Raw genomic sequence first — 20,670 nt, forward strand, 5'->3', positions numbered from 1 at the left:
GGTACTATGGTTTTTCTTTGAGTCAGCTATGCCTGATCCAGACATGTTGCTACCTTCATAGGCATCTAAAATTTCATAATTGGTTAGACAGCTCCAAAGAGTCCCGGGTTTCCTGGACCGGTCTCTTTTCCTTTCAACGAATGGTCACCCTGCCATCCCCAACACTCTTCCTTGCTTGCCTATCAACACGTGGAGTGACCACCCTCTGGTATGACTGTTCCAGAAACCTTTCTCCCTCTTCTATGTGGCGCAGTGAAGAGAGTCACTGTATGAGTAGGGTTTCAGGCTAGGTGTTAATCGTGAAGAATTTACTTGTAAAACCATGTCCATCACTTCTGAGATCACAGTCGTTCAGAGTAAGTTTTCTCATTTGCATAGACATTAGTGGTGTGTTGTCTACTTGCTTAATGTAGAAAATATTCTATTTTGAGAAGTATGAAGAACTGACAGGTAATGACAATCTTGAAAGTACACCTGTTACCATGTAAACTAGACTCTGGTTTTTAATTGTATACATTAGGTGCAGACTGGAGCAATGCCCATCTTTGCATTCTAGTTGCAGCAAGTGACAGAATTCCCATGTGTGGTCCAAAACGGTAGTGAGTGGACGATGGTCCATCAGCAATGTAAACTCTCTCCCACACAGTAATTGATAGAATTTACTAACGCCAAAGATGATCCCCAATGCTTCCCGTTCAATATGGGCATAGTTATTTCTCACCTTCGCTTAAGGTTAGAGAAGCAAAAGCGTTTGGATCATTCTTCCCCCGATGGCTTGGCATGGGAGACCACCTCTCCTACACCATAAGGAGATGCATCACAAGTGTAGGGTCAAAGTAAGTGACTCAAGTAATGCGTCTGTGGCCCACCTAAAGGTGTTATGGCATTGGTCTGATCACTTCCCCATCTTGTTCTGGCACAAGAATGGTTTCATAATAATTGTTGCCAAGATTGGGACACCATAATAATTCGACAATCCCAGGAGGGAACATATATTCCATCTTATAGGTACGACATTTTTGATGCCGATGAAGTTAGCAGATGCTTTGTGAAGGCCAGTGGTACCAATACATGTTCTAGGAACTCAAGAGGATTGGAAGAACTCACAATTGTCTCAGACCGGACTCCCGTACAAGAATTCCAACAATTTGCAAATTGTAAGACTGAGGGAGACTTCTAAACCCATGGAGTAACACCAAAAAGTATCTTTTAGGTTAAAACAAACTTTAATTTAAACACAGATTCAACAGATTAGCAACACAGTAATAGCTTTCCAATCAACAGTTAACAAAGTTCTTCAATAAAAGGAAAAATAAAACTAATTCCATGTCTACGCTGCCACTGCATATTCCAATTAAACAACCCAATACAGTTCAAATACCATTTATTAATAAAGTTAATAATCAAGCAAACTTACTTCTCTGTGCAGACTTCTGGAGAAAAAGAGACCGTTTCTGGAACGACCTGAAAATTAATCTTGTTAGACTCAAATCCAATAGCAAACTGCTGCCCAACTAGACAAACATGGCTCTGCCCATTAATTACCTAATCCGTATCCCAGATATTCTCCAGTCTTCTCCCACTAAGATGTCCCATGACCTTAGCTAGGACTAAACACAATTCCTCATAAATAATCTACACCTCAGGGAATCCCCTAAACATTACCAATATTCCATTAGACATCTCTCTGTAGAAGAGCAAATGGTTGAAATCAAATGATTACCATACCTTTATGACCCCTTAAATCACAGCTTTAGCAGACATACTGCCCGAATGTATTTGAACCCAGGGTTTTAATAACAAAATATATATATTTCCTATATTCATCATAGGCCATAATCTTCCACTCTCTGGAGAGTGGCATCCAAGTTTCGAAAATTCTCCTTTTCATCTCTTCCAGTGTCTAGGATTTGTCTAGATAGCAGTAGACTCTGCTCAGGACCTTTGAAACAACGTAATACCAGATGGCAATCTTCAGTTACGGAACAAGCCCATGTGTCACGATTGTCCGGTGTTCCTGTGACGTCTTGTCCACATTCAGCTGCAAATAAGCCTAACTCAGGCAGAGGCTCAGTATCGCAAAGGCCACGATGCATGCTATCGAAAAGTCCCTCGCATTCCAGGTCGAGAGCGATGCGTCTGACGTAGCTCTGGCAGCCACCCCGAACCAAACGGGCAGACCCATGACCTTCTTCTCACGAACCCTCCACGCTTCCAAAATCCGCCATTCCTCAGTGGAAAAGGAGGCACAGGCCATAGTCGCAGCTGTGAGAAATTGGAGGCACTATCTGGCCGGCAGGAGGTTTACCCTCCTCACAGACCAACGGTCAGTAGCTTTCATGTTCGATAATGCACAGAGGGGCAAGATCAAGAACGACAAGATCTTGCGGTGGCGGATCGAGTTGTCCACGTACAACTATGATATCTTGTATCATCCTGGGAAGCTCAATGAGCCTCCCGATGCCCTATCCTGCGGTACCTGTGCCAGCGCGCAGATCGACCGCCTCCGCTCCCTCCACGCGGACCTCTGCCATCCAGGGGTCACCCGTTTTTACCATTTTATTAAGACCCGCAACCTGCCCTACTAAAGTTGAGGTCAGGACCGTCACCAGGGACTGCCACATCTGCGCCGAGTGCAAACCGCATTTCTACCGCCCCGAACGAGCGCATCTAATCAAGGCATCCCGCCCCTTCGAACGTCTCAGTATAGACTTAAAGGGTCCCCTCCCCTCCAACAACCGCAACACATATTTCTTGTGTTATTGACGAATACTCCCGCTTCCCTTTCACCATTCCCTGTCCCGACATGACCACAACAACCGTCATAAAGGCCCTCCTATCCATCTTCTCCCTGTTCGGTTACCCCGCGTACATCCACAGCGACCGGGGGTCCTCCTTGATGAGTGATGAACTGCGTCAATTCCTGCTCAGCAGGGGCAGAGCCTCTAGCAGGACGACCAGTTATAACCCCCAGGGTAACGGTCAGCTCAAGCGGGAGAATGGCACCATTTGGAAGACCATCCTGCTGGCCCTATGGTCCAGAGATCCCCCTATCCCCCGTTGGCAAGAAGTCATTCCCGACGCCCTGCATTCAATCCGGTCTCTCCTCTGTACTACCACTAATCAAACACCTCATGAACGTCTTCTTGTTTTCCCCAGGAAGTCGTCCTCAGGATTCCCTCTCCCGACCTGGCTGGCCACCCCCGGGCCCATCTTGCTCCGGAAGCATGTGCGGGTGCACAAGTCCGACCCGTTGGTTGAGAGAGTCCAGTTACTCCACACCAACCCGCAATATGCGTACGTGGAGTATCCCGACGGTCGGCAGGATACAGTCTCGCTTCAGGACCTGGCACCCGCCAGCGTGCGGCCTCCCCCCCTACATCAACACCTCCCCCCCCCAACCCCAATTCCCCCCAGCACCCCCCCCCCCCCCCCCCCCGACGACCCAGCGCACATGCCCTCTCTCCCCCGATTACAGCGTCTCCACCACCGGCCCGGGGTACGGAGACACATCTACGGCCGACGCTCCCGGAGGCAAGGACGACCATCGGCCCGACGTCACAGGCTCCACTGAGACGGTCCTCTAGAACACCACGGGCACCCGACAGGCTGATCGTGTCATCTAATGCGACCATGGGACATCTTTTTGGACTTTGTTGTTATTCTGTTGCACCTTAAGTTTGCAGTAGTAATATCGTTTTTTTGCCATGAGCCAGTGGGCAGCCCACCTTTCTCGATTTTCGCTGCTCATACCACCAGTCCTCGGACCCCCCCCCGCCTTCTTTCTCTACAAGGGGTGAATGCGGTGATATGAATGTGAGCACTGCCATTGGAGCAGAGCATGGGTTTCCCATTGGCTCTGGCTGGTCATGTGCCTCGTCCGATTTGCTGGGACTAGTCATGTGACTGCTCACCAATTGGTCAAGGGGCAAGTAGACCACGCCTCCGAGGCAGGGTATAAGTACCCAGAGTTCCCGGCGGTCGGCCTCTCTGTAGTCGACCACCAGGCTAACAACTAGCTGATTAAAGCCAGAGTTTGGATCCTCATCGTGTCCGAGTCCAATTGATGGTACATCACACAGCTACTTCAATGCGGCCCTTTAGGGGAAGTACTTTTCTGGTGCATGTCTTTATTACTATCCTGGATGGCCTTCAATGAATATGTTGGAGTTTCTCATGGTAGTAGGAAGACTGCTGCACCAATGTAAAGTTCATTCACTACTGCAGTCCTTCCAGCACTGGAGTGAGCCAGTATCCACGTGTAGTAGCCAGTAATGGCTAACAGTGATAACTCCCTTGGACACTCACTTTGTTCTTCATGGCCCTGTTGTACAACATGGACATTTCTCTGTGTTGTTCAAGTTTGCTTGTTGTTCAAGTTTGCTTTTTGTTCCCAAAAATACCCTGGCTGGCACCAGCCTTGTTTCTCGATATCATTCCCTGCTCCCACAGCTCGTCCATGGGATTGCCCATTTAAGCCACCCCACATAGACCAAAGTGTGTGGTAAGTGATGCCTTTACACAAGTCTCCAAATTCACAAAAGTCTGCAACTCTTGACAGTGCAATTGACTTTCCCACCTCCTGATTTCTTTAAGCACTCTGCAACTAGTAGAGTTTAGGTGAAAAGAGCACTTGTAAAATTATGTTTTAATACCTAGTTCATTATATTGCACAAGACTGCAAAGAGTAAAGATTGCAAGCAGAGAGGAACCAAGAAATTATATGTTTCACAGCAAAGAGCTAGGTAGGACTAAACATGGCAGAAATATAATGGTGTTGCTTCATTTACCAATGAGAAAGAATAGGGAGGAATAATATTGAATCATGAGTGCATTTAAAACAAGCTTGATGTAAGAAATTATAGAGGCATGCTACTCCAATAGATTTGGGAAATGCCAGTGGCCTGGAAGTTAGGGAGGGGGGGGGGGGGTGGGGAAGGGGAGAAGAGTGCAAGAGGAAAAAAAAAAAAATTCTTACTAAAAAGGAGTGAATGGAAGAGCATCCAAAAGTGACAACTTGCCCAAACTTTCTGTAAGTAGTCAAGGTAACAAAGTCAATGGCATGGTTGTTTTGTTGCTATTAAAATAATTGCTTATTGCCACAAGTCTGCTTCAATGAAATTAGCAAAAAGCCCCTAGTTGCCATATTCTGGCACCTGTTCAGGGTAGCCAGTATGAGAATTGAACTTGCGCTGCTGGCATTGTTCTGCATTACAAGCCAGCTGTTTAGCCCACTGTGCTAAACCAGCCCTTTGGGTTGATTGGGCAGCAAAGCGCTCTAACAGTCAGGGAATGTTTTACAGTGCTGAGGCCACTGGCATTCAGAATTCAGTGATTTCTAAATCAAGATGACAAATTGGGGGATATTTAATTCCAAAGGATAATTGCAAGTTAGAAAGATCAAGGTTCGGTTTGGTAGGGAAGAGGGTTTTCAGAGTACAAATATGCATTATGCCAGAGGTTAGCAAGGCAATAAAGGGACTGAAAAGCAGAAACTTTTCACAAATTTTGGCTCAGGCGTTTTGTTTGCCCTCGGGTGATAAAGGAGAGGTGGGTGATAAAGGAGAGGTGGGTGATAAAGGAGAGGTGGGTGATAAGGAGAGGGGGTGATAAAGGAGAGGTGGGTGATAAAGGAGAGGTGGGTGATAAAGGAGAGGTGGGTGATAAGGAGAGGTGGGTGATAAAGGAGAGGTGGGTGATAAAGGAGAGGTGGGTGATAAAGGAGAGGTGGGTGATAAAGGAGAGGTGGGTGATAAAGAGATGGTGGGTGATAAAGGAGAGGTGGGTGATAAAGGAGAGGTGGGTGATAAAGGAGAGGTGGGTGATAAAGGAGAGGTGGGTGATAAAGGAGAGGTGGGTGATAAAGGAGAGGTGGGTGATAAAGGAGAGGTGGGTGATAAAGGAGAGGTGGGTGATAAAGGAGAGGTGGGTGATAAAGGAGAGGTGGGTGATAAAGGAGAGGTGGGTGATAAAGGAGAGGTGGGTGATAAAGGAGAGGTGGGTGATAAAGGAGAGGTGGGTGATAAAGGAGAGGTGGGTGATAAAGGAGAGGTGGGTGATAAAGGAGAGGTGGGTGATAAAGGAGAGGTGGGTGATAAAGGAGAGGTGGGTGATAAAGGAGAGGTGGGTGATAAAGGAGAGGTGGGTGATAAAGGAGAGGTGGGTGATAAAGGAGAGGTGGGTGATAAAGGAGAGGTGGGTGATAAAGGAGAGGTGGGTGATAAAGGAGAGGTGGGTGATAAAGGAGAGGTGGGTGATAAAGGAGAGGTGGGTGATAAAGGAGAGGTGGGTGATAAAGGAGAGGTGGGTGATAAAGGAGAGGTGGGTGATAAAGGAGAGGTGGGTGATAAAGGAGAGGTGGGTGATAAAGGAGAGGTGGGTGATAAAGGAGAGGTGGGTGATAAGGAGAGGTGGGTGATAAAGGAGAGGTGGGTGATAAAGGAGAGGTGGGTGATAAAGGAGAGGTGGGTGATAAAGGAGAGGTGGGTGATAAAGGAGAGGTGGGTGATAAAGGAGAGGTGGGTGATAAAGGAGAGGTGGGTGATAAAGGAGAGGTGGGTGATAAAGGAGAGGTGGGTGATAAAGGAGAGGTGGGTGATAAAGGAGAGGTGGGTGATAAAGGAGAGGTGGGTGATAAAGGAGAGGTGGGTGATAAAGGAGAGGTGGGTGATAAAGGAGAGGTGGGTGATAAAGGAGAGGTGGGTGATAAAGGAGAGGTGGGTGATAAAGGAGAGGTGGGTGATAAAGGAGAGGTGGGTGATAAAGGAGAGGTGGGTGATAAAGGAGAGGTGGGTGATAAAGGAGAGGTGGGTGATAAAGGAGAGGTGGGTGATAAAGGAGAGGTGGGTGATAAAGGAGAGGTGGGTGATAAAGGAGAGGTGGGTGATAAAGGAGAGGTGGGTGATAAAGGAGAGGTGGGTGATAAAGGAGAGGTGGGTGATAAAGGAGAGGTGGGTGATAAAGGAGAGGTGGGTGATAAAGGAGAGGTGGGTGATAAAGGAGAGGTGGGTGATAAAGGAGAGGTGGGTGATAAAGGAGAGGTGGGTGATAAAGGAGAGGTGGGTGATAAAGGAGAGGTGGGTGATAAAGGAGAGGTGGGTGATAAAGGAGAGGTGGGTGATAAAGGAGAGGTGGGTGATAAAGGAGAGGTGGGTGATAAAGGAGAGGTGGGTGATAAAGGAGAGGTGGGTGATAAAGGAGAGGTGGGTGATAAAGGAGAGGTGGGTGATAAAGGAGAGGTGGGTGATAAAGGAGAGGTGGGTGATAAAGGAGAGGTGGGTGATAAAGGAGAGGTGGGTGATAAAGGAGAGGTGGGTGATAAAGGAGAGGTGGGTGATAAAGGAGAGGTGGGTGATAAAGGAGAGGTGGGTGATAAAGGAGAGGTGGGTGATAAAGGAGAGGTGGGTGATAAAGGAGAGGTGGGTGATAAAGGAGAGGTGGGTGATAAAGGAGAGGTGGGTGATAAAGGAGAGGTGGGTGATAAAGGAGAGGTGGGTGATAAAGGAGAGGTGGGCGATAAAGGAGAGGTGGGTGATAAAGGAGAGGTGGGTGATAAAGGAGAGGTGGGTGATAAAGGAGAGGTGGGTGATAAAGGAGAGGTGGGTGATAAAGGAGAGGTGGGTGATAAAGGAGAGGTGGGTGATAAAGGAGAGGTGGGTGATAAAGGAGAGGTGGGTGATAAAGGAGAGGTGGGTGATAAAGGAGAGGTGGGTGATAAAGGAGAGGTGGGTGATAAAGGAGAGGTGGGTGATAAAGGAGAGGTGGGTGATAAAGGAGAGGTGGGTGATAAAGGAGAGGTGGGTGATAAAGGAGAGGTGGGTGATAAAGGAGAGGTGGGTGATAAAGGAGAGGTGGGTGATAAAGGAGAGGTGGGTGATAAAGGAGAGGTGGGTGATAAAGGAGAGGTGGGTGATAAAGGAGAGGTGGGTGATAAAGGAGAGGTGGGTGATAAAGGAGAGGTGGGTGATAAAGGAGAGGTGGGTGATAAAGGAGAGGTGGGTGATAAAGGAGAGGTGGGTGATAAAGGAGAGGTGGGTGATAAAGGAGAGGTGGGTGATAAAGGAGAGGTGGGTGATAAAGGAGAGGTGGGTGATAAAGGAGAGGTGGGTGATAAAGGAGAGGTGGGTGATAAAGGAGAGGTGGGTGATAAAGGAGAGGTGGGTGATAAAGGAGAGGTGGGTGATAAAGGAGAGGTGGGTGATAAAGGAGAGGTGGGTGATAAAGGAGAGGTGGGTGATAAAGGAGAGGTGGGTGATAAAGGAGAGGTGGGTGATAAAGGAGAGGTGGGTGATAAAGGAGAGGTGGGTGATAAAGGAGAGGTGGGTGATAAAGGAGAGGTGGGTGATAAAGGAGAGGTGGGTGATAAAGGAGAGGTGGGTGATAAAGGAGAGGTGGGTGATAAAGGAGAGGTGGGTGATAAAGGAGAGGTGGGTGATAAAGGAGAGGTGGGTGATAAAGGAGAGGTGGGTGATAAAGGAGAGGTGGGTGATAAAGGAGAGGTGGGTGATAAAGGAGAGGTGGGTGATAAAGGAGAGGTGGGTGATAAAGGAGAGGTGGGTGATAAAGGAGAGGTGGATGATAAAGGAGAGGTGGATGATAAAAGGAGAGGTGGATGATAAACATCTGCAAAGACTGATTGGGTCAAATGGACTGTTCCTTTACAATCGCTATGGATGACAGTAGTACCAAACTTGAACCATCCATGACATGAAGGAACTGACTGACCAGAAGCCAAATTGGTTATGGTCATGAAAGTTAAAGCACTGGGCAGCATGGTGGCACAGTGGTTAGTATTGCTGCCTATGGCACTGAGGACCCGGGTTCGAATCCCGGCCCTGGGTCACTCTTCATGTTGAGTTTGCACATTCTCCGTGTCTGCGTGGGTTTCACCCCCACAACCCAAAGATGTGCAGGGTAGGTAGATTGGCCACACTACATTGCCCCTTAATTAGAAAAATAATTGGGTACTCTAAAAATTAAAAAAAAAAAGAAAAAAAATGAAAGTTAAAGCATAGTCAGTGGACCAGGCAAAGATGGTTCCCAGATTGGATCATCATTTTTGTACTATGGCAACTTCCTAGTTTGTTATTCAATTTGAATGTTACTTGGGGAATGGGGAAGTTGGCAGATATTTTGTAACAAAGGGGCACTAATCCAGTTGTCTACTTTGGTCTTTAATAATTGTTACCCAACAACTGGGCTATTTATTCTCATGGGTTTCACTTGTAGTCAAAAACAAAAGCCACACCAGCCATTGTTTAAGTGGCCCACAGAACACAAATTCCAATTATCTTTCCATTTAAAATGGGAAGGAGGTTTATTGATGCAAGTGGATTTGATGAAAATTTGTGCTACATTTCAGGGACACTCCACAAGAGGATGGTAAGAGGACATGCAAAAATCAGACTAATAGAAAAAGTGATATTAATTACTTCAGTGCTAGCAGCATCTGCAAACAATTAAAAATAGGGTAGGAGACTTGATTTTTCACAATTGTATGCCTGAAGTAACTACAAAGATGGCTGCATATACTGAAAATCAACGTTTCAGGATAAAAACAAAAGTTAGATTTTTTAAAATTTGCACTAGATGAGAGAATTGCAGACATCAAGAGCATAAATTCAAAGGGCAGAAAATGAACTGATAATAAATCCAGTTCAAGGTATTTATTTTGTTGATCAGGGTGGCATGGTAGCAGTGGTGAGCACTGCAGACCCTGATTCAATCCCAGCCCTACTGTCCATGTTTGCAGTACGTGTGGGCTTCACTGGACAACCCAAAGATGTGCATATCAAATGAATTGGCCATGCTAAATTGCCTCTAGTGGGTACATTTAAAAGTATTTCTTAGTTGATCCATGTACCATTCCCATTGTAATTTCCAAAGAGAATGGAACAGGAATGACCTTTGCTTTCAGGGAGATTTTGGGTTGTGTAGGTGGCGTTCATGGGTAAATTAAAACAGAGGAAGATTAGAGACAGTTTGTCTGTGAGGCCAAAGATGAATGGTTGAAAAGAAAAAGTGCATTTGAATTATGTTATGATTATAAAGTTCTCAAAGCAAAGATTGACAAAATAGAAAAACTTTTCATTTGAATTTCAGGAGTTCAGGAGTGACAAGGAACATATAGATTCCTGAGCAAAACATGGAAGATATTACATATTGACAAATGCAGAAGCAAGTTTTTTTTTTAAATACTTGGGGAGAAATAGTGTGTACACATGCAAAGTTTGTGATCTTTAGCTTGCTCAGGGAAAACTGTTCAGGTCATAACTACTGCTGCCTCATGTCACCCCAGACTGACAGTACCTTGGAGAAAGCAGATTAATGTGCCCTAAAAAAAAGGGAGGCAAAGTACAATGAAATAGAAAATGCTGGAAATAGTGTGCATTCTTTGATGAAAAAGTTACAGCACTGAATGCCTGTGCTGCCTTGAGCAATCCAAGGGGCTGTTTAGCTCACTGGACTAATCGCTGGCTTTGAAGGCAGACCAAGGCAAGCTAGCAGCATGGTTCGATTCCCGCAACAGCCTCCCCGACTTTGAAGGCAGACCAAGGCAAGCTAGCAGCACGGTTCGATTCCCGCAACAGCCTCCCCGAACAGGCGCCGGAATGTGGCGACTAGGGACTTTTCACAGTAACTTCATTTGAAGCCTACTCGTGACAATAAGCGATTTTCATTCCATTAGTTCATCCCTTGTCCTCCCAATGCATCCAAGTCCTTATTTAATCTATTACCGTCACCTGGAATGCAATTTTTAACCTGGAATTTATGTGGTTTAGTTAATTACTGTTAGTAGCTCCTCTGCCAGTGGAAACTTGGAAAATTAAAATATTAGCTTATACAATTTTCAGGTCTAGTAGAGTTATATACATGCCACCTCCACAAGTGTACAGGCATGAAAGGAAAGAAAGGAATTTTAAGAGCCATGTTTACATTTTCTTAGTGCACATTATGAAACCAAGATTCAATAATAATGTTCACAAGAACTGGATGCATTTTTCTTTAAACTTTTTTGAATTGTTGTTACCTACCTAATGTGGTGCAGCAACTGATTCTGCATGCTGGATTCAAACCAATTCCAAGCATATGGAGAAGCAAGATCACAACAGTTATGTCACTAAACTAGAGATTACCATCACATGAAATAAGAAAGTTTGCCAGCTGAGACACAAGTTAACCATGGAGTTTATGACTTATTTCCTCCCTCCCACCAGCATTTGAGAATTAACCCGTTTTAGGTGATTTTGCAATCACTATTCATTAACATTTTGGGTGCCTGTTGCAGTAGCTCACATCCAAAAGGTTATACAGCTGTAGAGTACTACAGACTAGCCAGGCAGGCACCATACTCTGTAAAGTGTGGAGTTATATTGGGCATGGATGTTGCAGTAATCAATTGAAGAATTTCATTCCCAACCATGGACACTGAATTACAATACAAGCTCCATATTTAAATACCATATTCTTTATTTTGTTTCGTCAGAGCATTTACGCTGAAAGACTGGATTCTCAAAACTAGTGTATTGCATGTTGCTCTTCTGCCAGGATTGCCAAATAAAGTAACCGCCAAAACCAGCGATCGTCAGAAGTGCTGAAATTGAAGAAAAAGAGCTTTAGGCAATCCAAAGGTTCATGATAGATATGGTCAACTGGACAGCACAAAACATGCTCTTACCAAGAACAAAGATGACCCAAATAGCTGTAGATCCACTTGTTGACTTAGTTTCAAGAGAAACACTTGAATTTACACCTGGAGAAAAAGGAGAAATATTTTCTAATATACCCAAGTGGCGAGGCTCAAAAAAAGTAAGAGTTCAAAGCACTACACAATTTCTCAAAAGCATCATGTTACCAGGTGCACAATGGGAAATTTGTACCAATAGATTACTTAGAGCAGAGCCAAATGCTGGAGCAATCTAGTGAAAACTAGATCTTGGGTTAATGGTTCAATGGCCCCAAAATCAGACAGCAATTGAAACTTGCCTTCTGTCCTTCAATTACAGCAAAATTAAATAAGATACAGTGTTCATGCGTTAAATGAATTAGGACTGCTAGTTAATTCTGCATTACCTTTGGAAGTAGTCAAGATTGTTGGCAATGCAGTATGTAAACGGAAAGAAAGTTCTTTGGAGGTGAGATCCGAAGGCATCGTAGACACATTTGGTGGAGGAGCAGTCACTGTAAAAGAACCAGACCAATTGCAAGTTCAACAATGCAAAGACACAGTGCAAAGATACAGAATAGTGACTACAACTCACTCAATGCTGTGGAAAATTAATATTGGTGACTGCCCAGTACAAGTCAATTGAAAGGAAGGCAGTGTTGTAGAGATTTTCCCGGTTGACAAAATTAGACCCAAAAGTTAAAATACTGAAAAAACAGCTCTCAAGTCAAGCCATTCACATACCTTTTTGACACTGCTGCTCATCACTGCTCAACTCCATTCCAGATGGACACACACAAGTATATTTTGCTGAGTGGCTGTTAATTTGAGGAGCAGGAAGACACATGTAGTCACAAGCTCCATACTGACCACACCAGTTTTTCCCTGGGAATAAAGTTGCATGTTAAACATTTTAACTTGCAAGTCTGCGTTGCACAGTTGCTATATTCAGAGCTTTGGTTTCACCAAATGGATTGTGTATTTATCATGCAGAGTGTGCCTAAACATTAATGTATGAGGAATCATATAGATTGGGGATAAATTGGCAATGAACAAGAGTGCTGATTTGTACCATTTCAATTAGTTGAATGTTGATCTGCACCATCTCCTAAATATGGGTGCATAATTGACAAGATAGACTCCTGGGAAAACATTTGCTGTCCTGTTCACTCCTGCATACAGAATCCAATATGCTGGTGACTCAGGCATAGCCCACATTATGAAAAATCATTTTGCTATGGCTCCACCTCAGAGCAAAAAAATGGTCAAGAGCATAGAAATGCAGAGGAAACAAAATGCCTCCCATTTTGCCCTTCACAAGACATACGAGGTTCTAGATTTCTTACCAGGTGCCTGCAGTAACTCGTGATAAACAATGATGCCTTCAGCTTCAACATTTGAAGCCAAAACCTTCACATTATTTCCAGTGTACTTATTGGCTCCATAAACTACTTGGCTTTCTGCATCAACCCAGAATGCGTGGTCCTGGAAATACAGAGTTTAGGTTTTGAAGATGGAAGTTAACGAACTGGATGTTATTTTTGCATATACAATTAAGAAAATTAGATTGCAAAGTTTGAGCATGACAAATGGGACAGAGACCCATTTGAACCTTACCATTCAGTTGCATAAATTCTAAAAAATTGATTTATCTACTTGCATGAACACTTCAACAGCAAGATCATATATTGGGATTTCCACTCTACCTGTGCCATGTGAAGCAGCAATTCTACATTTGCCTTTACATTCAGCATATCCAAACAACTCTAATCTGTATTAATTAGAATTCTTTAGAACTACATACTTGATAACGAGCAAAATGGTGCACAACCTGTGGAACTAGAATGTTCAGTGACCATCCATCTCAAAGCAGTGATAAAAATATGAAAGGGACCAAAAAACATTGAAGATTCTGCTCAAGAGAAGATATGCCAAGTTAGACTGCTACAAGAACCAGATTTTAAAGTCAGCTGCGGTGTGAAACCAGACAGTGTTCTGTTGGGGCACCAGAGATAGCATGTGGAAACCCAAGGCAGGAGGAACAAATCCTGGAAGTGGTTCAACGCTGTTTGGAAGACAAGAGATTTTGGAAACACTTGTGGGGAAAAAATAATAGGAGTCCCCACCGAGACTAGTTGGCTCAGGAGTGACAAATGTATGGGAAATGTATTGGGGCAGTCTGAATCAGCTCACGATTTACATGGACTGCATATGAGAGAATATGCACATACAAGACCCATTGTTATCTTGTGTAATCCTAGTGTATAGCTGTAGAGTTAGTGTTAGTCCTGTTACCCATAAACAAAAATTAAAGGTTATGATCAAACCAAGTTCCACTCTGGGACCCGACTGCCCAGAGGAATTAGCTGGGATTGTAACAGGCCAGTGTTTAGATTATGCTACCTTACCTCAAATAAAGCAACTGCACGAGGATGTGCAAGAAATTCTTGGGACTGTAATATTGTTCTTCTATTCTGACCATTTAAGTCCACACTCGATAACACATGCAATTTTGCATCAACCCAATAGAGACGGCTCTTCACAAGATCTGCAGAGAAGTTGAAGCATTAGAATAGAATCCCCCACAGTGCACGAGGCCATTTGGCTCAAGTCTACATCAGCCCTTGCTCCAATAGAGCACCCACCTAGGCCCAACCTCTAACCCCACCAGAGCACCCCACCTAGGCCCAATCCCAAAACCCCACCAGAGCACCCCATCTGGGCCCAATCCCTGCTCCCATCCCTGTAACCCCACTAGAGCACCCCACCCAGGCTCAATCACCTGCTCCTATCACCGTAACCCCACCTTTTGGGCAATTTAGCATGGCCGATTTACCCAATCAGCACACCGTCGGACTAGCTAGAAACTCAAGCAGACACGGGAAAAGTGCAAACTCCAGACAGACACGAGAGGTCAGAATTGAGCCTGGGTCCCTGTGCTGTGAGGCAGCTGTGTTAACCACTGCCATCATGATGCCCCATTTAGAAACAAAGTCTGAAACTAGAAGTCCACCTTTTTTTTTTTACAAAAGTCTCACTTACCAAGTGCAATGCCATTTGGCCACTGGATCTTTGCAGCAACTAAGAGTTGGCGGTTCACACCATTCATGCCTGCTTTTTCAATCTTTGCTGGGACACCCCAATCGGACCAGTAAATGTACCTTTAAAAGCCCAAGATGTCATAATTAAACATGTGTCCAATGAAATAGCAACTGTTGTAAATTAGAACCAAACAAACTAGATAACAATTGCAATTTGTTTTAGAAGCTGGACTACAAATAACCAGCTACTAAGAACTAGCATCTTCAGATGGTGTAATTTACAAATTTCATACAGAAGCCAACCTATTGCTCAGTAATTTAATTTGGCCAATTCCAACAACTATTTTTTCTCATTCTCTTTTGCCCCTTCCTCCAATTTGTTCAAAACACCATTTGATAACGTTTATTTGGCAATTGCCCATCTCCCCCACCCAAGTTATGGTTTTAAGCTTTGACCTCAGATCTCTGCATTAATTGGCATATGTCAAGGATAGAATAGAAACTATTATAATTTGAATAGTTTGAATATCAGCAGCATTTCTCCAAGAGCTGGTCCTAACAATGTTAGGTTAAAAGCTTAATTAATTTGAAATCATAGCCAATGACAAGGCCCTGACAGATGAGAGCAACCTCCATTCAGTTTTGAAACATTGGGATATTGCAGATAACCTGGTTTCATTCATTACAATATACATTAGTACCCAGAAAGTGGATCAACTGCTACAGAAGCTGGCTCCCCCAGTTTAGTGTTAAAGAGGGTCTTCATTTTGGTTCCGTCAAATGTAGCCACAGATAGAGTTTTGGTCCCACGGTCAGTCCAGTAGATGTGCTTGGAGATCCAATCCACTGCTATTCCTCCAGGGATTTGCAGATCAGTAATGATTTTGGAAATACCCGCTGTGCCAGTTTCATTTATGAGCATACTGAAAAAGAGATAAAACACTGGGTTGTTAACTTACAGGTCTATTTGAAATCAAGTTATTAATTATGCAAAAGCATGATCAATGAAAAATAGTTGCAAGCAGAAGTGTACATTACCTGAAAATTGCTTGCTGGCCCAAGTCAGTCCAAAAGATTCTCTGTTCTGCAATGTCAGCATCCAGTGCTCCAGTTTTTCTTAGCTGTGTGACTACTTGTGTGTACTCTTGGTGTCGTAGTCCTAGCTTCCTAATGTCATGGCGATTTGTGAAGATCAAATATGGTTCTTTTCCTATAAAAAGATCAGTCATCCAAATTCTTAATGTTGCCAAAGATTTAAAGCATCAAATAATTGATCTCATCTGCAGCTATTGATCTGCTAAATATCAAGTGCCTGTATTTAGTCAAATCTGCAAGGGAACCCCCATTATTCCCAAAAAAAAAGGTTCTTCACACGCACTCATTGGACAGGCAGTAAATATTCAGACAAGGGAAACAAACCCAAGGGACTTAAAAGCAAATCCCTGAAGAGGCAGCCAAATTACTGATCCTGATATAGACAAATTACAAGTAGAGTAGAATCCTGGAACATAGCAATATCCAGTCATTGTTCCACAGGCTTCATACTTGCCTACTGCCTTGCAAGCCCCATTAACTGGATCCACAAGATACCCTGCGTGACATTCACAGTTGTAGCTGCCTTCAGTATTTGTACAAATTTGACTGCAGGATCCAGGATTGTGGCATTCATTGATGTCTGGAGGAGAAAAAAAAAACAAAAACCTTTAGCTTCAAAAGAAAAAAAAAGTAGTTTTATTTGGTTAAAAATCAGTCACTTACCCTTACAGGTTGTCTGATCAATTAATTCAAAACCAGTGGGGCATTCACACTCATAACCAATGACAAGGTCCTGGCAGAAGTGAGAGCAACCTCCATTCTTCTTCAAACACTCATTTTGGTCTGAAGAATAAAACATGGTCAAATTTCACAACATGTAACAGAATACTTGTCAAGATGGAGAGAGTGCAGAGGAAGTCACAGGCCAAGTTTGATTATACACAACCTTAAGACGCCAAAAAGGAAGCAACACCTTCATAGAGAGAGAGCAGCACTTTTTAATTTTGTGCACAAATCACACCAGTAATAGAGGTGCACTGCATGTCTATATATGGGTTTCCTCCATTATTGCAGAGCAATGATCTATAAAAACTTACTACATCTATCAAATTCATCACTCCAATCCTTGCAGTCTTGCTTGTGGTCACATACTAGGGTGATATTTATGCATTCGCCACTTTGACATTTGAAGTCAGTTGGTCCAGTGCACTCTGAAACTATAAAATAATGTGGTGTGAGTACTGAAATACATGTTTGTCTGCCATCAAGGCAATAATTACATTTACTTACTTTTCTTGCAGTTGACTTCATCACTACCATCATTACAGTCCCTAAATAGATTGCATTTCTTATTCCCAGATATGCAATTGCCATCACTACATCTGAAGTCACCAGGTCTACATGTTAGGGGAGCTAAAAAAAAAAAAGGCAGATAATAAACACCAATTTCAAATGAGTGGAGTATATGCCACAACTAGGTTTACAGCTATAGATTAGGCAAGCAATTCAGGTAGTCACATACTTCTAATAAAGCAGACAAATAAAGCAGGATATCAAGGTGTGCAGATGTCAAGGTGTGCAAATATCAATTGCCCTGCTTAAGGGGCAAATATAAAAATCAGCATGTTACAGATATAAAGCAAAAAGACAGATTTTCAAAGCAAAAAAGGCGATTTTCAAAATGCATTCAATACAAGTGACAAGTACTGAATCAGGTAATAGCATGGTTTACCAGAAAGAATAAACTGGTCATTCCTGGGTTAGCAGACTGTACCCAGTATGGTACTGCAAAGATCATCCTGTTCTAGCTACACAATTACATTCATGCAATTGTGTAACCACATGTTCAGAATGGTTTTGCCTCACATTTAGTTCGCAGGAGTTATTTTTAGTTTGCAGAGATTACACTAGAGATTTGTGCCAGATTTAAATGCTGGGCTACAACTATAGTGCATTGTCTGACAATCATGTCATCATGCAGATTCAGGTTTCACTTGATTTTAAAAGCGCTTGGAGGATGCACCCTGGCCGGTTACGTTGAGATACATTTACAGTTCTGCATTTTGAAGATATGCCTACAAGTGTGTTTTGGCACACTGTTCACAATCCTCCACACGCAAGCCTTTCCATCTCCACTCATATACAGTGGACAATTCTGAAAAGAAAGAAAGTTGGACAGTTCTCCCTAAAGAACAGCATCTTTGCTCAAGACCAGTGATGTGCCCTGCAGAACAATTGCTCAACTTATCTTGAAGCAAGACAAGTTTAGAATCTAGCCATTTTGTACAGCTTCCAATTGTACAGTTGGTTGACAAATTGAACAGTGCTGCAGTTGGCATTAGATGCATTGAATGAAAGTTTGACTCAACATCACACCCAATTTGAAAATGAGTCAAAGGGAGGACAACGAGTCAAAGGGAAGACAAATAATCTACTTACGGCAGTTAGCCTCATCACTTGCATCTTTGCAGTCAGCATCACCATCACAGTACCATCGATGGTGGATACATTCGCCCGAGTCGCACAGGAACTCTCCAGGAGAACAGGCCACAGGAGGGGCAAATGTATGCCCACAGTGTTCTGGTGACTCATCAGATTTATCAGTGCAATCCACATTGTTATCACATAGCCAATTCAAAGGTATACACTCCAAGCTATTGCACTGAAACTCATGGGTGCCACAGGTAATTGAAGCACAACCTTTTTCATCACTTCCATCACTGCAATCATCTTCACCGTTGCAGACAAATGCCTTGGAAATGCATCTACCACTTGAGCAAGTAAACTCTACAGAGCTGCAAGTTATTTTACCTGGAAGATAATAAACACCAATTTCAAATGAGTAGAGTATATGCCACACTCCAACTAGGTTTACAGCTATAGATTAGGTAAGCAATTCAGATAGTCACATACTTCTGAAATAATTGAATATTTTCTGACATGTCAAGCTCCGAAAATGGATTATATTGTGGCATTGTAAACCCACTGTTCATACATGAAACTCCAACATTGTGCTGGGGCTTGGCACAAGTGGATGTAGCATGCTAGGTTAATGCTGCTGGAAAATTCCAATACATTTGAGAAGCTATCAATAAAGACCAACTCTAAGTTGTATGTACATCACTACGGTTGGCACTAGAGGAACACTGGTTTTGGAAAAAGCACAATGCAGATTCAGTTTATGGCCTGGTATGAGAAATAGACTAATGGGGCTGTGTTAGAATGGCACATATTATACAAAACAAGTGAAAAGGAAATAGAACGCATCATAGTTTCAATGCATCATAGTTCGAACACAAGGGAGAAATTTCAGCTGAGGTTGCAGCATTTGCAAATTAGCATTCAAGGAAAACAGTGGCAGAATATGGAAACAAAGAGAGTGGTTTATTTAATTAGATGTAGAACAAATACCCGATTGTTTGGCCCCAATGGCCAATTTGTTTGATTTTTCTATGGTTATAAAGCTCATCTAGCATGAATTCAGAGAAATTTAGTGCAAAATACTAGTCTATATGCTGCCACTGCTGCAGTCTATTAGAGTTAGTGCAGAAAGAAATGTGTTTGCAAGAGCTTAGTGGCTACAAGTATATTTGGACCCTCACCAAGCCTTTGCTGTGTGAAGGCAAAGGCAGGCCATTTCTTCAACTTACCACAGCCAACTTCATCTCTACCATTATTACAGTCCTTTTCTCCATCACACTGCCAAGCAACAGGGATACAATGAAGAGATCCAGGGCCACAGCTCACCTCATGGACAAGACACGTTATTGTATCTGAAAAGAGAAGTTGTTCCAAAATGTCACCTTGCAAAGGGGCAGATTAAGGAGACAATAACTCAAGCATGGCAATAATTCAAAATCCAGGAAAAGGGGGTGGGAAGGAAGAGGGTTTGTACAAATTTCATTCCCACAAACCAGCAGCAGCTAAACTCCCAGAAGTCAGACCATGCAGTAGGAAGAATCAGCCCTATCATACAGTTCAATACTGCAGTCCTTAGTGCAGTTGTGAAAGCCATTAGGAAAGCAAAAGAGGATACAAAAAATATTGCCCAAGTTTGATACTTGTATTCTTGGGTCTCACTTCAACATGTTTTACCTGGTGTTTTCTGTAAGATTCTGGTGGGTACACAAGTGATGTTGTGGGAAAGTCAGGTGGCAAGTTACTAATTGCAGTATTCCCACTCTGGACCTGCTCTTGTAGCTGCAGTATTTGGGCCTTTTCAGTTTCTGCTCAGTGGCACGCCCCAGGACTTGATACGTTGTCCAAGTCAAGCAACAAAAAACACAGCAAGATCACAGCTTCCCACTAAGCCATGCTCTTAGGAGTTTGAGATCCTGGGGCCTAGTCTGTCCCTGGTTTGCCTTGAAGAGGCAGCTTCTAAACAAATGGTCCACCTTTTCCAGGACCCTATAGTAGATTTTAAAAATAAAATGGGAGATAGTGCCATGGGAGCAGCTGGGAGAGATTTCCAGGTGGTTTTAGCAAAGGCAAAGTCATTTGAGAAATTAACCAAAAAATGTTATTTGACTGGATAACTACTTTGATTTGCACAAGAGGCAGAATGCCCTCCTGTAGCTTGATGATTATATCACCCTTTCTAGGAATAATTAGCATTTTCAAAAACATATTGTGAATGGTTAACAGCATTTCGTACACCAAACTTGCCTGCTGGACATAGTCCATTAATGGTCTGTGTAACATGACAGCAGTGAGTTGCCAGAACTACATCCACTCAGCTGTAGATCACTTTTCTGCCAGACAAGCTGTGTGTCACATCAGGTAGTGGGGAAATCTTGGATGCTAGTTGGCAGGCAGTTCACAAGGTTAATTTCTGATGTTTGCAGAGCAAGGCAGACTAACAGCACTTGGCAAAGCAAAGTGGTTAATTTAGAAAATCTGCAATGAGAATTCTATGCAGGGTAGACCAAG

At 43.4% G+C, this 20,670-nt stretch overlaps 1 protein-coding gene and 1 long non-coding RNA gene across 3 annotated transcripts in view; one reads left to right on the forward strand and one right to left on the reverse strand.

The window, feature by feature from the left end:
* The window catches only part of LOC119970291, a 132,619-nt gene that overhangs the window by 83,435 nt on the left and 28,514 nt on the right, over positions 1–20,670 (forward strand). Inside the window, exon 3 of one of the 2 annotated variants that reach the window (XR_005461578.1) lies at positions 11,486–11,594. The exons of the other annotated variant lie outside the window; for it this stretch is intronic. This is a non-coding gene — a long non-coding RNA (uncharacterized LOC119970291). Of the gene's footprint in view, positions 1–11,485; positions 11,595–20,670 lie in introns of those variants that run through there. 2 annotated transcript variants of the gene reach the window in all.
* LOC119970289 (low-density lipoprotein receptor-related protein 1-like) overlaps positions 11,448–20,670 on the reverse strand; it is a 37,261-nt gene continuing 28,038 nt past the window's right edge. Inside the window, exons 29-43 of the mRNA XM_038804669.1 lie at positions 19,392–19,514; positions 18,181–18,552; positions 17,032–17,154; positions 16,839–16,958; positions 16,465–16,584; positions 16,256–16,381; positions 15,745–15,916; positions 15,408–15,629; positions 14,708–14,826; positions 14,074–14,213; positions 13,012–13,150; positions 12,410–12,550; positions 12,073–12,180; positions 11,678–11,752; positions 11,448–11,593 (exon numbers count right to left, since the gene is read on the reverse strand). Of these exons, the coding sequence (XP_038660597.1) occupies positions 11,469–11,593; positions 11,678–11,752; positions 12,073–12,180; positions 12,410–12,550; positions 13,012–13,150; positions 14,074–14,213; positions 14,708–14,826; positions 15,408–15,629; positions 15,745–15,916; positions 16,256–16,381; positions 16,465–16,584; positions 16,839–16,958; positions 17,032–17,154; positions 18,181–18,552; positions 19,392–19,514 (2,225 nt within the window). The 3' untranslated portion in view covers positions 11,448–11,468. The remainder of the gene's footprint in view (positions 11,594–11,677; positions 11,753–12,072; positions 12,181–12,409; positions 12,551–13,011; positions 13,151–14,073; positions 14,214–14,707; positions 14,827–15,407; positions 15,630–15,744; positions 15,917–16,255; positions 16,382–16,464; positions 16,585–16,838; positions 16,959–17,031; positions 17,155–18,180; positions 18,553–19,391; positions 19,515–20,670) is intronic.

This window comes from Scyliorhinus canicula, chromosome 8, assembly GCF_902713615.1.
Source record: "Scyliorhinus canicula chromosome 8, sScyCan1.1, whole genome shotgun sequence".
Lineage (NCBI taxonomy): Eukaryota > Metazoa > Chordata > Chondrichthyes > Carcharhiniformes > Scyliorhinidae > Scyliorhinus > Scyliorhinus canicula.